Raw genomic sequence first — 14933 nt, forward strand, 5'->3', positions numbered from 1 at the left:
ATCCCAGTACACCAGTCTCACAGAAAGTACCTCAGATTTGTGGTGGACGGGCAACACTACCAGTTCAAGGTGCTCCCGTTCGGGGTTACAACAGCACCAAGGGTATTCACCAAGTGCCTAGCAGTAGTGGCTGCACACCTCAGAAGACAGCACATTCACGTCTTCCCGTATCTGGACGACTGGCTAATAAAAGCCACGTTCTACGAACAATGTGTGCAACACACCACCGCTACAATCCAACTACTTCACCAGCTAGGTTTCACGGTGAACCACCAAAAATCCCACCTGGTACCATCACACACAAAACAATACCTCGGTGCCACCATAGACACCTCAAAAGCCATAGCCTATCCCAATCCTGCCAGGATTGCAAATATACAGGCTCTGCTTCAAAAATTCATATGTCAACACTCTCTCCCAGCAAGAGTGTTTATGCAACTGATAGGGATGATGGCCTCTTGCATCTTTATAGTGCCCCATGCAAGACTCCAGATGCGTCCACTCCAAGAGTGTTTAGCGTGCCAGTGGAACCAGGCCCAGGGGCAACTGACAGATCTGGTGTTGGTAGACGGTCGCACCCATCGCTCTCTGCAGTGGTGGAACACCACAAACCTTTCCAAAGGTCGGCCGTTCCTGGACCCGGTCCCACAAATAATCCTAACAACAGACGCATCGCTCTACGGCTCGGGAGCTCATCTGTTACATCTCACAGTACAGGGCACACGGACGCCGCAACAGAAGTTACTCCACATCAACCATCTGGAGTTACTGGCAATCTTCCTCGCCCTAAAATCCTTCCAGACGCAGATTTCAGGCAAGGCAGTCCTCATTCGCACAGACAACATGACTGCCATGTACTACATTCAAAAACAGGGGGGCACACACTCTCCACAGCTCTCTCAATTAGCACAGAGCATATGGAGATGGGCAATTCCACAAAAAATCTTTCTCCTGGCCCAACACGTCCCAGGAGTCCAAAACACCGTGGCAGATCTGCTCAGCAGACAAACGCAGCAGATCCACGAGTGGGAACTTCGCCCACAGGTTCTTCACCCGTTCTTTCAGATGTGGGGGCATCCACAGATAGACCTCTTCGCCACCCACGAAAACAAAAAATGCCCAAGCTTCGCCGCCAGATACCCACACCCATTGTCCAAAGGCAATGCGATATGGATGAACTGGTCAAACAAATTTGCATACGCTTTTCCACCTCTCCCACTAATTGCATTAGTGGTGCGAAAGCTACAGCAGCATTCCCTAAAACTGATCCTAGTAGCTCCAACATGGGCCAGGCAACAGTGGTACACCACACTGCTGGAACTCTCGGTAGTACCACACCAAAAGCTGCACCTCTCACCATGCCTCCTAACCCAGAACCATGGAGAGATCAGACACCCGGACCCAGCTCAGCTCAACCTTGCGATCTGGCTCCTGAGGTCCTAGAATTCGGATACCTTAACCTTTCCCCTGATTGCATGAATATTATCAGGGAAGCTAGACGCCCTACTACTAGGGCATGCTATGCTGCAAAGTGGAAAAGATTTGTTGTTTACTGCCACAACAACACAATCAATCCTTTAAATGTGTCCATACAGCACATCATATGTTACTTGCTCCATCTACAAAGGTGTAACCTAGCATATACTTCCATTCGGTTACACCTCGCAGCAATTGCTGCTTATTTACAGAACAGGCAGCACCTATCACTTTTCAGGGTGCCTGCCATCAAGGCCTTTATGGAAGGCCTCAAAAGAGTAATTCCACCCAGAGTACCACCCTCACCTGTCTGGAACTTGAATATAGTTCTCACAAGGTTAATGGGACCCCCTTTCGAACCATTACATAAATGTGAGCTGCAATTTCTCACATGGAAAACAGCTTTTCTAGTGGCCATCACTTCCCTCATAAGGGTTAGTGAAATACAAGCACTCACTATACAGGACCCTTTTCTCCAAATGCATCAGAAAAAGGTTGTACTCCGCACCAACCCAAAATTTCTACCCAAAGTCATTTCTCCATTCCATCTAAACCAGTCGGTAGAATTACCAGTCTTTTTCTCACAACCTCAAACCGTTGCGGAAAGGGCTTTACACACACTGGATGTTAAAAGGGCTTTACTTTACTACATCCAAAGAACACAACCTTTCAGAAAGACCAAACAGCTATTTGTCTCTTTCTCTCCACCACATAAAGGCAACCCTATTTCTAAATCAGGGATAGCTAGGTGGATTGTAAAATGCATACAGATTTGCTACCACAAAGCAAAACGAACGCTATCTGTTCCCCCTAAAGCCCACTCTACAAGGAAGATAGGGGCTTCTATGGCTTTTCTAGGAAACATACTAATCAATCAAATAATCTTTATTTCGGTCATAGACCATAAAAGATGGTAAGTCATAAAAACATACATCATACAAGGACAGAGATAGACAGTTACAATTCACAACAAATAATATTTCATTGTAAATTACATTGATTAACAACACAATTATTTAAAAGCAGTATAAAAGAATAAAAAGTTAAAATAATTAAAAATGATACTAGTGGCGAATAAATATATCTGTTTAGATGACCCTAAAGATTAGATGAAATAAGGGAACATCTCCTCCGCCACACAGCGTGCCAATAACGTGATACCGAAAAAACTATAGGTGTTGAGGTATCAGTCTTCTAAATTCTATAGGCCGCATGACAGTGTATAGTGCCCAAATTCCTACAAAGTTGGACAAGCCAACGTTTTCTAATTGATTTGTACGTGGGGCAAAAGAATAGGACGTGCAACTCAGTTTCTTTTGTAGCTCCACAGGTTGGGCAGTCAAAAAGATTATTAGTCGACCACTTTCCTGAGAAGGCGCTCAGAGGGAGTGTGCCATGTCTAAATTGCATATAGAGCTTTCTAGAGGCACACGGCTCAATCTGATCTAGAAAAGGCTCTATTTTAAACTCCTCCTTTATATTAAAAAATTCTATGGTCAGTGGACCTAACCTATTATTGGATAACAGTTTGTTCTTGCTATTTGTCCAAAATATGTTAGCCAGTTCAGCTCTAGAGAGGTTTGGAGCAGTTGTCTCTGGCTGATACCAGAGAGCAGGAATTCCCAATCTCGTGAACTCCTTTCTGATGTGTGCAAGCCACGGTATTTTGGCGGAACCAGGGAGGGCCATTAGTGACTTTAAATCATTTCGATAGTTTACCAACTCCGGCGTTACCCACAGCCTCCGCCAGTACATTAGAGGCCTCAGCGCGACTTCTTCTTGGATGGGTCTAACTCCCAGATCCATTCTAAGTGGATTGAGTGGTGTACTGGGTGGTAAGGCCAATAAAGACCTTAAAAACAAATTCTCAGACCTACTGATGTCTCCAGCTGGGCAGTGCCCCCAGAGCTCAACCCCATAGAAAGTTGCACCCCGTGCTTGTGCTTTATAAATCTCAATAATGGGTGCTATAGGTTTGGAGGTGGATGCTCTGTGCAATTTAAGGATCCCACCGCAGGTCTGGGTAAGTCGAAGTTTTGCTTTTGCTAGCTGAGGACCCCATTCCATCCTATCTGTGAGTGTAACTCCAAGATATTCGAACACTGTTACCCTATCCAGTATAACACCATTAAGGGAAGGATTAGGGCGGGTGGTTTTGGGCGTGTTACATACCATGAATTTTGTTTTCGTGGTATTAACCTCAAGCCCTCTAAAGGAACAGAATTCGGTAAAACTATCAAGATCATGCTGTATCCCCATAGGGGATTTTGACACTAAAAGAGTGTCATCGGCGAACATTAATGCCACTACCTGCTCGTTGTTAAGTTTAGGGGCGTCAATGTCCTTGGTTCCCCGCAGGTTGGCCACCAATGCATTAATATAAAGGGAGAATAAAGTTGGGGCCAGCACACATCCCTGTCTGACTCCACGATTAACAGGGAACTTAGATGTCAAATTGCCCCTCTTGCCACACCTTACTTGGGCAAAGTTGTCTTTATGGAGTCGCTTAACAATCTCAAGTAGACAGGCGGGCATCCCCATCTCAGCCAAGACCGCCCAAACAGTCTGACGAGGGACCAGGTCAAAAGCTGCTTTAAAGTCAACGAAGATGAGGTAGAGGCTGCCACCCTCTACCCTCACGGTTTTCCAATAAAGAAGTTGTAAACGAAGAACTTGGTCCACCGTGGATGTCTTCTGCCTAAAGCCAGCCTGATATGGAGTCAATATTAATTGTTCATCCATCCAGGATTGCACTCGATCTAAGATGATACGTGCAAAGAGCTTTTGACTGACATCAATCAGGCTTATCGGGCGGTAGTTATTTGGCAAGAGTGGGGAGCCTTTCTTAAAAACCGGGACTATTTCAGTGCCCGCCCAAGTATCAGGGATAGGTGCGCCGTGGAGTACAGCATTATAGAGGGAAGAAAGATAGGGAATCCATACCTCAGGTTGGTGCCTGTATAGATCCCCAGGAATCTTATCCAAACCCAGCGCCTTTCCTATTGGGAGCCTAATTATAGCCTTTTCTACTTCCGTGAGGGTTATAATATCAACAGGTTCTGTATTCAAGTTAGGAGCAGGTAGAGGCTCAGTGACCGGAGCTAAAGGAGCATATAGACTCTGATAATGATCAGTCCATTGGCCCGGGGCAATGTTCGGGTCATCTGCCACTAGCCCTTCCTTTGTGTCTGATCGAATAATTGCCCAAAATTCCCTCATGTCTTTTTTAGTTAGGGCTCTTTTAATATCTTCCCATTTGTTATTTTCCCAGTACTGATTTGTATCTTTTACGACCAGCTTATATTCACTTCTCCTCGTAACCACCATTGTCCTGTCCCCTGATTTTAATGAAGCCAGGAGAGCCAATTTAGCCCTCCTGCATTTTGAATTAAACCAGGAAAGAACTTTCAAAGTTTTTTTTGGTTTAAAGGCTATTGGATTAAGAAGGTCACCCAGTGCTGTAACTAAGCCTGCATGAATGTGGAGTATGTAGCTTTCCCTATTGTCATTTCCCTGCTCTAGAAAGTGACATAGTTCTGTAAGGGCTTTATGTATGACCAAATAAACAGAATTGATTTTATCCGGGGATTTAAGAATCAGTGGCCATTTAAGCCGTCTTCTATCATTAGAGAGAAGTAGAGGTCTTAGATTGTTACCGCTATTTTGTATAGGACAATTCGCCATCAATAAAGTCGGGTCGAGGATCAGGGCATTGTGGTCGCTGTCATGACGAGGATGAACCACAAAGTCCATGATCTTAGACCATGCTTTAACCTCTACCATGATGTAATTGATACAAGAGGTCTGGTCTGGTCGATTAAAGGTGTGACTCCCCTCTAAGTCCGATAAAGTGTGCCCGTTGCAGGCTCTTAATGAGTTAGCAAGGGTTAAAGAATTTATTTGCACTGCTAGAGGTGTCCAGGCCTTAATTGGTGGGATTTGAAGGGCCGGTATGGACCACTGTTCATCCTCCTCACTGGTGATGGGATCAGTGAACCCAGGTAAGGGCTCAAACTGGCAATTAAAATCGCCGGAAACGATCAAAATGCCCTTATCCGCTACTGTTTGAATAAAATTATCCAACATTTCTAAGGTAGTTGATTCATTTCCCGACTTGGTGGGACGGGAGTAAACATTAATAAGGATAAGACTAGACCCGGAGGGGAATGTTAATAATATACATTGCAAGTCTATACTTGGAGTGGTAATTTGAGTGATAGTACAGCCTAAATGTGACCCTATGAAAATAGACAGGCCCCCAAATGGTCTTCCCCTGGTACCTATAAGGGCTAAATTATTAACCGTATGAAAGCCCTTTTTTGAGAATTCTTCTTTAGCCCAAGTCTCCTGTATCAAACAAATGTCGTGCTGGTTGATAAAATAATTCCAGTCTGGGCAGGAAAGTTTGTTTATTAAGCCAGCGACATTCCAAGATAATATTTTTAAATGGTTATCTGAGTGAGTATTTTCTCTTCCTACATGCAAGGTAGAGGACAAGGGAGAAGACAAGGGCAGGGAGGAGTCAGTGGTTATATCATTAGAAAAATGAGAGTCGTTGGTAGTCAGGATAGGCTGGGAGATAGGATATGGAGGGAGGGAGGTTGAGCTGGTTGTAATACCCAAGTATAAAGGATTCCTTTTTGTTGGAATAACCCCAGCCTCCGGAACACATATAGAGCCTGGGGTAAAATTGGTCGAAGTGTTGCCATCAGGGGTCGAAAAACACGACGGAGCCCTACTATCGACTGTTAGATCGGTCAGACCATCCAGTCAATCAACATCCTCTAGCGGAGCAAATCGGTTATAAACAGGGATTCCGAAGGGTGGTAGGTTCAGATTAGGCCTTTGTGGATTATTTTGATGTAACCCAAAGCCTGAAGTTGTGGAACCAATTCGGCGAGGGACGGGTACCCAGGGTGATTGAGGATAGAAAAATTCAAGGGGAGAGACATTAATTGAAGTTTGATAGCCTAAAGATGATGTAGGTTGGGCAAATATTTTTTGGGTAATCTGCGGGTGCCTAAAGTTGATAACCACACAATCCCCCCCTAAACATTTTTGCGTTGGTCCTATCCATGCAACCCTCACCATCAAAATCTCATTGTCGTTGTTGTTATCAGCAAAGTTGTTATGGATCGTAGTAGGGGTGGCTATGATTTCTCTATTACTAATGTTCCCCACTGGTGAGATGGAATTACTTGGGCATGGATCTTGTGACTGCGGATTATGCGAAAAGGACCTTCTGATATTTTGGGCAGTCTGTTTCTTTGTTTTTGAAGTAGGACCATTTTGTGCGGAAGATTCCTCTGTGAGAATACGAGTTTTGGTTGCCTCAACAGACCCGTGTTTGCGTTGAATAAGTTCTGAGTTTGATGATGAAATCTGGGCTGTAAACAACCTATTATTTTGGGAGTTAGCGATACTAGCCGTGGGATTTTGATCACGGTCAGTATGCACTTTCTCAAAGCTTTGGATTAGATTGAATATTGCCGCAAAACTCCTCTTTTATAATGGCCCTACATTGGCCAACAATATTGGCCAGTACTGCATGCAGCCAAGGTGGATATGCTGTATCCGAGCAAGGTGGTAAAGGTGAAATAGAAACGGGTGTTCGAGTGCTAGAATACACGGTTTCCCTTGTCAGCCTCCCCTTGGTCTTCTTACTCTTGATTCCGCCCCTGCTGGCTTTCCTTTTTTCCCTAACTTTGGGGGGTATGAAATTAAAGCCCTCAGTTTCCATAGGTGTTAATACGAGATCTTGGGTAATAACAACCGGTAGAGAACAATTCTGGCTACTTTGTGGTTCATTTAAGTCTGCCTCGGTAGAATAGGCAGGTGACCCCATAGATTGTAAATCAGGAGTTAAGGAAAGGCGACGTTCTGTCATTTCAATTTCTGAAGTAACCACACCAATGGCTTTCTGGAGCATTAGATCTATTGCTGTAGGAAGTTTGGGTTCAGGTGCCATTGATTTATATCGATAATGTTTGATAGCGCATGCACGGACCCCTTGGACACGTTTGGGGAGGGTAGCTTTAGACATGGTGGAATAGATGGTAGATTACCCAATATAAACCCCAAAGTTGATGGGGTCTAAACAAATATAGGTTCCCAACAGTACCTTGTGTCCTTAGTGGGGGATCCTTTCACTCAGATGATAGAGATGTGGCCCAGCCCAGCCTCTACCAGTCACGGATGGGCAAGGACGGGCCCGCCCGCGCGCGTCCCGCGCTGCCGGTCACAAGGAGCGTCTTTAAGCACCCCTGGCGCTGCCTGCTGGTGTCAAAGGCACGCGCCGTGGGGTTGCTGGGAGATGTAGTCTTTAAAAGCCGTTCCCCTCACAGCAGGATAGAAGATGCAGGAGCAACGCTGATAGACCCCCTTGCTGGCCGTTTCCCTCACGGCTGAAAACAGGTAAATGAACTGCAGGTAGTGGTGTGCTGGCGCGTCCCGCGCTGCGGGTCACAAGGAGCGTCTTTAAGCACCCCTGGCGCTGCCTGCTGGTGTCAAAGGCACGCGCCGTGGGGTTGCTGGGAGATGTAGTCTTTAGAAGCCGTTCCCCTCACGGCAGGATAGAAGGTGCAGGAACAACGCTGATGGACCCCCTTGCTGGCCGTTTCCCTCACGGCTGAAAACAGGTAAATTAAAACAAGCACTTGTCCGAAAGGCTTCGAGTTCATAGCACCGCTTTAATGACACTTTTCATCTTTGTTCTATCCGGGTCTGCAGTGCCACCTGGTGGATCTTGAGCCAAATGATACTTTCACGCTTTAGGAATCTCAGACACCAGCATAGGTCGGTGTGTGGTCTGTCAGAGTTCATATTATATTAGTAAATCACGACGAAGCGTACAAGGGCGGATTCTGACTCTGTGCTCACCAAGACTCTTCAAGGTGGGGTGGTGCTTTATGGATGACTCAATAGCGAAGAAGTCTCTCTTTTCTTCCATCCGCTGCCCTCTTCTTCAGCCTGGTCAGCTCCGAAGAAATCCGGACCGGGTCTTATCTTGCTCCTGTTTGAGCAGCTCGAGGTATGCCTTTCCCCCACAGATTGCCACTGTCAAAGTGTACCGGCAAGTGTACCGGCATTTACCTCTCTTTCACTCAGCATACCACTAGATGACATCTGCAAAGCAGCGACATGGTCAACACCGCACACTTTCACAAAACATTACTGTGTAGATGTGCAAACCCAGCAACAAGCTAGTGTGGGCCAGGCTGTACTAAAAACACTGGTCCAAACAACTGCAACGGATGCCGGTGGTCGCCGCTAGGGTTGGGTACTGCTATATAATCTATGCACATTGTATAATCTGCAGCTCATATGCCTCGAACGGAATATGCTACTTACCAGTATGCATCTGTTCTTGGCATGTAGAGCTGCAGATCTATACACGCCCACCCGCCTCCCCGGCTACCTGTGTCCGTTCCAGTTTATCTTATTTAGATACACACATGGGTTTCTTTACTGTTACTACTACGCTCCATCTTTCCCTGCTGGCGAAAAACAATCTGAGGATGGAGCCGAAGCCCATGTGCAATACGAACCAAAGGAGGAGTCACCTACCTCGTGACTTCCAAAGACTTTCCAAGAGGAAAAACAAACTGCAGACATCCGGGCCCAACACCAGATGGCGATCTATGCACAGTGTATAGATCTGCAGCTCTACATGCCAAGAACAGATGCATACTGGTAAGTAGCATATTCCTTTCCTTACAAGTTAATGGGCTTCTCTCTTGGATGTACCCAAACATTAGTGTGGATGAGTGTGCACACCGCACGTGTCCTCTCTAGTGAGCACACACCTTTATCTAATGGAGTCAGCCAGCGAGGCTCCCACCTCTTGCCTCAGAGGAGTCATAATGTACCCCTCAGAAGCACATGGGAGTATGTATGCAAGATGCGGCCTACATCCAAGGTGACCACAACGACTCCCTAAACTAAAACCAAAAACAGTTTTAGAAACGTATTTCGCTGCTCCGTGTTTCAGTGTCCTCTGTCCGCATATCACCCCAGACTCACCATCCGTATTTATGCAGTGAAGCCCACAACACTACACACACACTTGGGCATGTGGTAGAAGGTTTCACAACACCCGATTAGATTACAAACAAGTTCAAGCGCCAGTAACCCAACGCCAACAGTCCGAAAAGGCTAACAAGCATCGCGGCACCGACGCTTTACTTTTAATGTTAAAAGTAAAGCGCGGGTGCTGCGATGATAGCAAAAGTAAAGAAATAGATGTTTTTTTCTATTTCTTTACTTTTGGTATCATTGCTGCACCCGCGCTTTATTTATAACATTGAAAGTAAAGCGTGGGTGCTGCGATTATACCAAAAGTAACACTGAAAGGCACTGAAAGTGATCGCGTCGCGATCGCTATTGTTCGCGTGCACCACAGAGGAGTAGGGGCAAAGGCACGCCCATTCCCACCGGTGGCCAGCCCGCGCGCGGCTGGCCACCGGTGGGAATGGGTGAAGCAATGGCGGGACATGCGCCCGCCTTTGCCCAATCCCGTGCCGTTTAAAAAAAACACGCTAAAGCAAATGGCGGCCGACAAAAGCCTGCTCAAATGCACAAGCGTGTGAGCAGCTTTCAGAACCCCTTTACAAGAGGTCTCGCGCTGCGCGAGCAGTACAGCACTCTGCAATGCTAGACCTAAAAATGGACTTAGACACTGTAGGGCTCATGCACCTGTACCCTCACCACTAGTATAGTGCACCCAGCTAGAGGAGTGACTGATTTATGCTAGGGCAGTGGGTTGTAAGCATGGCACACAGAGGTGTGTGCCATGTCGACTCTTCACTTTGTTCTGCACCAAAACACGCAGCCTGCAAAGACAGTGTGTGTGTGTGTGTGTGTGTGTGTGTGTGTGTGTGTGTGCGTGCGTGCGTGCGTGCGCGTGTGTGTGTGTGTGTGTGTGTGTGTGTGTGTGTGTAGAGGTTCTGGGTCTCTAAGGGTGGCACAATAAGTGCTGCAGTGCTTAGAGGTCTTCCCTGGTCACAGTGCACTTGAGCGATGGCTGAAATAACAAGTGCTAGTTACTGAGTGACAATGCCACAAACGTGTCAACAGTCATGATACACTGAGAATAATATTGTCATTAACCTTTAATATTGTTATTCATTATTATTAGTAATATTATATAATTATTATTGTTGTTATTACTATTATAATTATTCTTATTGTTATTAGTAGAAGTAGTAGCACTGGCAGTAGCAGAAGCATTACAAATACTTTATTGCATGCATCGTATATTTTGATATCAGACATTTATTCCTCATTAATGTCACTAAACCACTAACAAATGCTCAACACAGATATGGTAAAAACGTATTTTCACTTACAAAAATCAACTCATCATGTGCATTTCTGCCATTAGGAGAAACTAAATGAACAGCTTGAAGAGCAGCGTCAGGAGCAGGCCCTGCAGCGATATCGAAGTGAGGCTGATGAGCTGGATAACTGGCTGTTGAGTGCCAAAGATACCTTAGCCAATGCCCTACGTGTGTTTGAGGAGCCAATGGACATGGAAGCACAGCTGATGGACTGCCAGGTAAATCATGATTGCAGAATTTTTAAAACGCTCTAAAAACCTTCACCTTGTTCAACTTCACTGCAGTGCATGTTGGTACGTGAAGTCAGCAAAATGTATATCATGGCAGGGAATATGACTTTAACCAATTGTATTTGTTGTTTTCTCTCTTTAATATTCATTTCCAAATAGTACTTTAAACTTCATGTGTCAAAACAAAAAACTGCCAATAGGGTAGCTAGCTCATTCATCTGTAGGAGGTATGGCAAATACATTAAAAGACTTGTGATGAGTGGGGTGGGGAGGCACGGCATGGCTCCAAGCGATGAGGTAACCTAAACTGTTGGCTCTGCTCCCACTCCTATCAATTGATGCTTCTGCTCAGCCTGATAAGCTCCTGTGAGTAGAAACTTTTAATATGTAGTAATGGAACTTCTCTTGCTTGGGAAGCTGGTGCTGCGACTAACGAAGTCCTCTGTGACTAAGAGAGATGAGCAGGCAGATGAGATGCTCTATGGCTGAGAGGCAGTGAAATCAAGATGTCATCTGCTGCTGTGTTGCACGGAACTGGATGAGGCATCTGCAGCATGTGAAGCATGTGACAGGCCCCATAATGTGAATTTGACTCCCCAACCAGCCCTGATAGCATCTGGGAGAGTATAAGCTGTTGGTGTTCATCTAGTGGCGAAACTATTCACCAAAGGAGCTTGGACTAGCCCTGCGTAGGGAAGTTGGTTTCTGTTGCAGTACCACCACCCGCACACACACAAACACACACACACACACACACACACACTTTTTGCCTGGCTTTTGAATCAACTTTGACTGTAGTGTACTGGTTCCCTGCTAATCAGGTTCCCAGTACCGGTTTTCTTTCCCAAAACCCATACCATAATTGGCACAACTTTAGACCCCCCTGTAAGTCCCTTGTAAATTGTACCCCTAGTACCTAAGGCATTGGGACTGAAGATGGCCCCCTAGGGACCCATCAACAAAGCCATTCCACTGCAGCTTGTATGCCTTGGGGCAGTGAAAAACGACGACGTCATTATGGCACATTGCCTGTGTGCCATGTCCAGCAGCACTGCCTAAGGTGTAGGTAAGTCACCCCTCTGGCAGGCCTTAAAAACCCTAAGGCAGGGTGCACTATATTACAGGTGTGGACATATCTGCATGATATGCCCCTAAATATGTTGGTCTATTTCTTAATAGTATAAGTTCCAGGGAAGCCATAGAGAGTATATGGGCTGGAAACTTTCCAACTCGACTTCCAGAGCACCATGATGGCTTCCCTGAACCCAGAAGTGTTTGGTACCAAACAACTCCTCTTAATAATCCCACACTGATGCCAATGTTGGATTTATTAAAACATGTACTCAGAGGGCACCCTAAAAACCTACCAACCCCGGTGTTTTCTCTGTCTGGCTTTAGGACAGACATGTTTCTGGACCCCTGGGTCGAGAGCCTCGGCTCTCTGTGGCCAGAAACAAAGCACATCCTGTGTGGAGGTGTCATCCCTCCTTGCATCATCTGACACCTCTTTTACTATACTGAACCCCCAAAACTAGCCTTTCTAAACTCTTCCCTCTGACTGTTCACCTCCACATCCCTTTTTACTCATCCCAAGCCTCCTCCTACTGCTATAACCTCTGGGGAAAAAAAGTCTAAATCCTTCACTCTTCTATCCCTCCACTATCCTTTTCAATCAAAATAACAGACTAACATGTCCACTTCTCTGTCATATTTCATGATACTAATTGACCACTAGTCCTTTATGGGTTCCAGAGTAGCATGCTACTCGCCGAAAAAGCGCATCAAAAACCCCATCAGGTGTAACAAGCTCTATATCAATGCAAACCTTTTACCCTCTTCTATCCCTCCGCTACCCTTCTCAATCCAAATAACTGGCTAGCATATCCACCACTCAAATTACTTTCATATTTCACTAAACTAATTCAACACTAATCCTCTATGGGTTTCGGAGTAGCGTGCTACTCGCCGAAAAAGTGCTTCGATGCCTCAGCAGGGGTAGTAAGCGCTATATAAATGCAATTACAATACAATACAATACAATACAATACCTCCTTCCCCAGGATGGGCACAGTGCTTGACAGGGAAGCTTCAAAGGCCTGCCACCTTTGTAATGCAATTCCAGCCTCTGCTTCTAGCAGCGGATGGCAGCCCCCGGTTCAGACCCCCGGTTTTGGGTGAGAGAACCGGCAGGAAAATTTAGTAAGAATAGGAGGTGTTTCCCCATTCACCCACTTCACTACTCAGGTGCTGTAGGCAAAGTAAAGTACATTTTTCAGTGCCCACCATCTTGAGGATAGTGGAACTTATCCAATCAGGGCTAGGGCTATGACCCCTCCCACAGGAGGGTGGCATAATATTAGTTGTACACTCCAGGTAAGGAAACCATTGGCCCCTACCTGTTACTCCCCTGTAACACCCCATAATCTAGTATTTAGGTACTTCCTCAGACCCTGAAATCAGATTCCTGATGCCCTAAGAACAGGACACTATAGCCTCGCACCAGCAGAGAAGACTGCAGACAGCAACTGACTTGGCCCCTGCCCTACTGGCCTGTCTGCAGCCCTGGACATTTCTGCACCAAAGGACGACCTGTCCTGCAGCCCAGTGACCTGCCGACTCTACGGACAAAACGGTCAGATCCAAGGGTTTCGCTGTTTAGGACCCTAGCCGGGATGACCACTGTGCAAGGCACCGACCGGTCAGACAGATGGGGCAGCGGTGAGTTCAGGAACTCTCTCATGCCCGTCCGACCCGATAATGGCCCGATCTCCTCACCCGTCTGCCAACTGAAGGAAGTGACTCAATTAGGGCCACCCGGGTCACTCGCGACCACCTCTTAGCTTTCTACACAAATGAAAAGTCGGTCAGACAGCAGAGAATACAAACCAAGTATATTTATTCAGGTACACTCGAGCAGAGTCCAGTCTGACCAGCCTTCTAGGATTGCTGCAGAGGGACTGACTTCAGCAAGCATAGTGATACATTATGTACAATTCAGAACCAATAAAGACACCCCCTTACTGGAAATTTCCAGTTGAAAGCAGTTGAACAAATAAGGTATAGAAAGATGAGTTTCGATCCTGAGACCGGCCACATGCTCTCTTAATGCTAAGGTCGCTCTGCCTGTGCACGCTGCTCTAAGGGTGGGAGCAGGCCTATCTAGAGGGAAAGGTATGCAGTAATAAGAACAGTGTATTTATTAGTACAGCAAGGCTCAACCTTTAGGAAACGAAAAGTATGGCAGCTGCTTTTCAGCAGGGGCAGAGAAAGGAATTAGTTGTGATCATGGCTCAAAATGGCGGCAAAACATAAAATGGTGCCCTGAATGCTAACTTAAGGCACACAATACATAAACAGCACAGCTAAAACATTTTCATTCCAACAAAAGACCTACAACAATGCTTTTCGGGCAAACCTCTTCTTAACATTGATGCAAAACTGTATACCAAAATACTGACTTCCAGTTTGGAGTATTTTCTCCGGGTTTATTTCATGCAGATCTGTCAGAACTTGTCAACACAGATAAATCCACATTGTTAATAAAGTCCAAAAGAAAAGAATCCCATTGCTTCTAGTTTTGCAGGATGCAGGGGAAAGCCTTCAGTGGGTTTGCCTTGTCCTTTTTCAATTTGGTCTTGAGGAGCATCGAGTTGGGCCCAAGATATCTTTCAATGATCATCGGCAATTATAGGAATCCCAGGGTGAAGATCGTTATTAAAGTCTGAGTATCCAATCCGCTTTCACTGTGCCAAGTTGGGAGAGAGGGCTGCCCGCTGTCTCTCATTGATCCTATGGCCTCCAACATCGGTCAAGTGGATGATATGCATGGCATTTCAGTTTGCCCAGTAGGCCACATATTTTTCTTCTTCAGGCAATGTAAATTATGTCT

General features: G+C 45.9%; 1 protein-coding gene across 1 annotated transcript in view; it reads left to right on the forward strand.

The window, feature by feature from the left end:
* SYNE1 (spectrin repeat containing nuclear envelope protein 1) overlaps positions 1–14933 on the forward strand; it is a 1959630-nt gene that overhangs the window by 1336879 nt on the left and 607818 nt on the right. The window contains exon 95 of the mRNA XM_085611789.1: positions 10859–11032. Coding sequence (XP_085467915.1) covers positions 10859–11032 — 174 coding nt within the window. The remainder of the gene's footprint in view (positions 1–10858; positions 11033–14933) is intronic.

Source organism: Triturus cristatus, chromosome 6 (genome assembly GCF_964204655.1).
Source record: "Triturus cristatus chromosome 6, aTriCri1.1, whole genome shotgun sequence".
NCBI classification, from domain to species: Eukaryota; Metazoa; Chordata; class Amphibia; order Caudata; family Salamandridae; genus Triturus; species Triturus cristatus.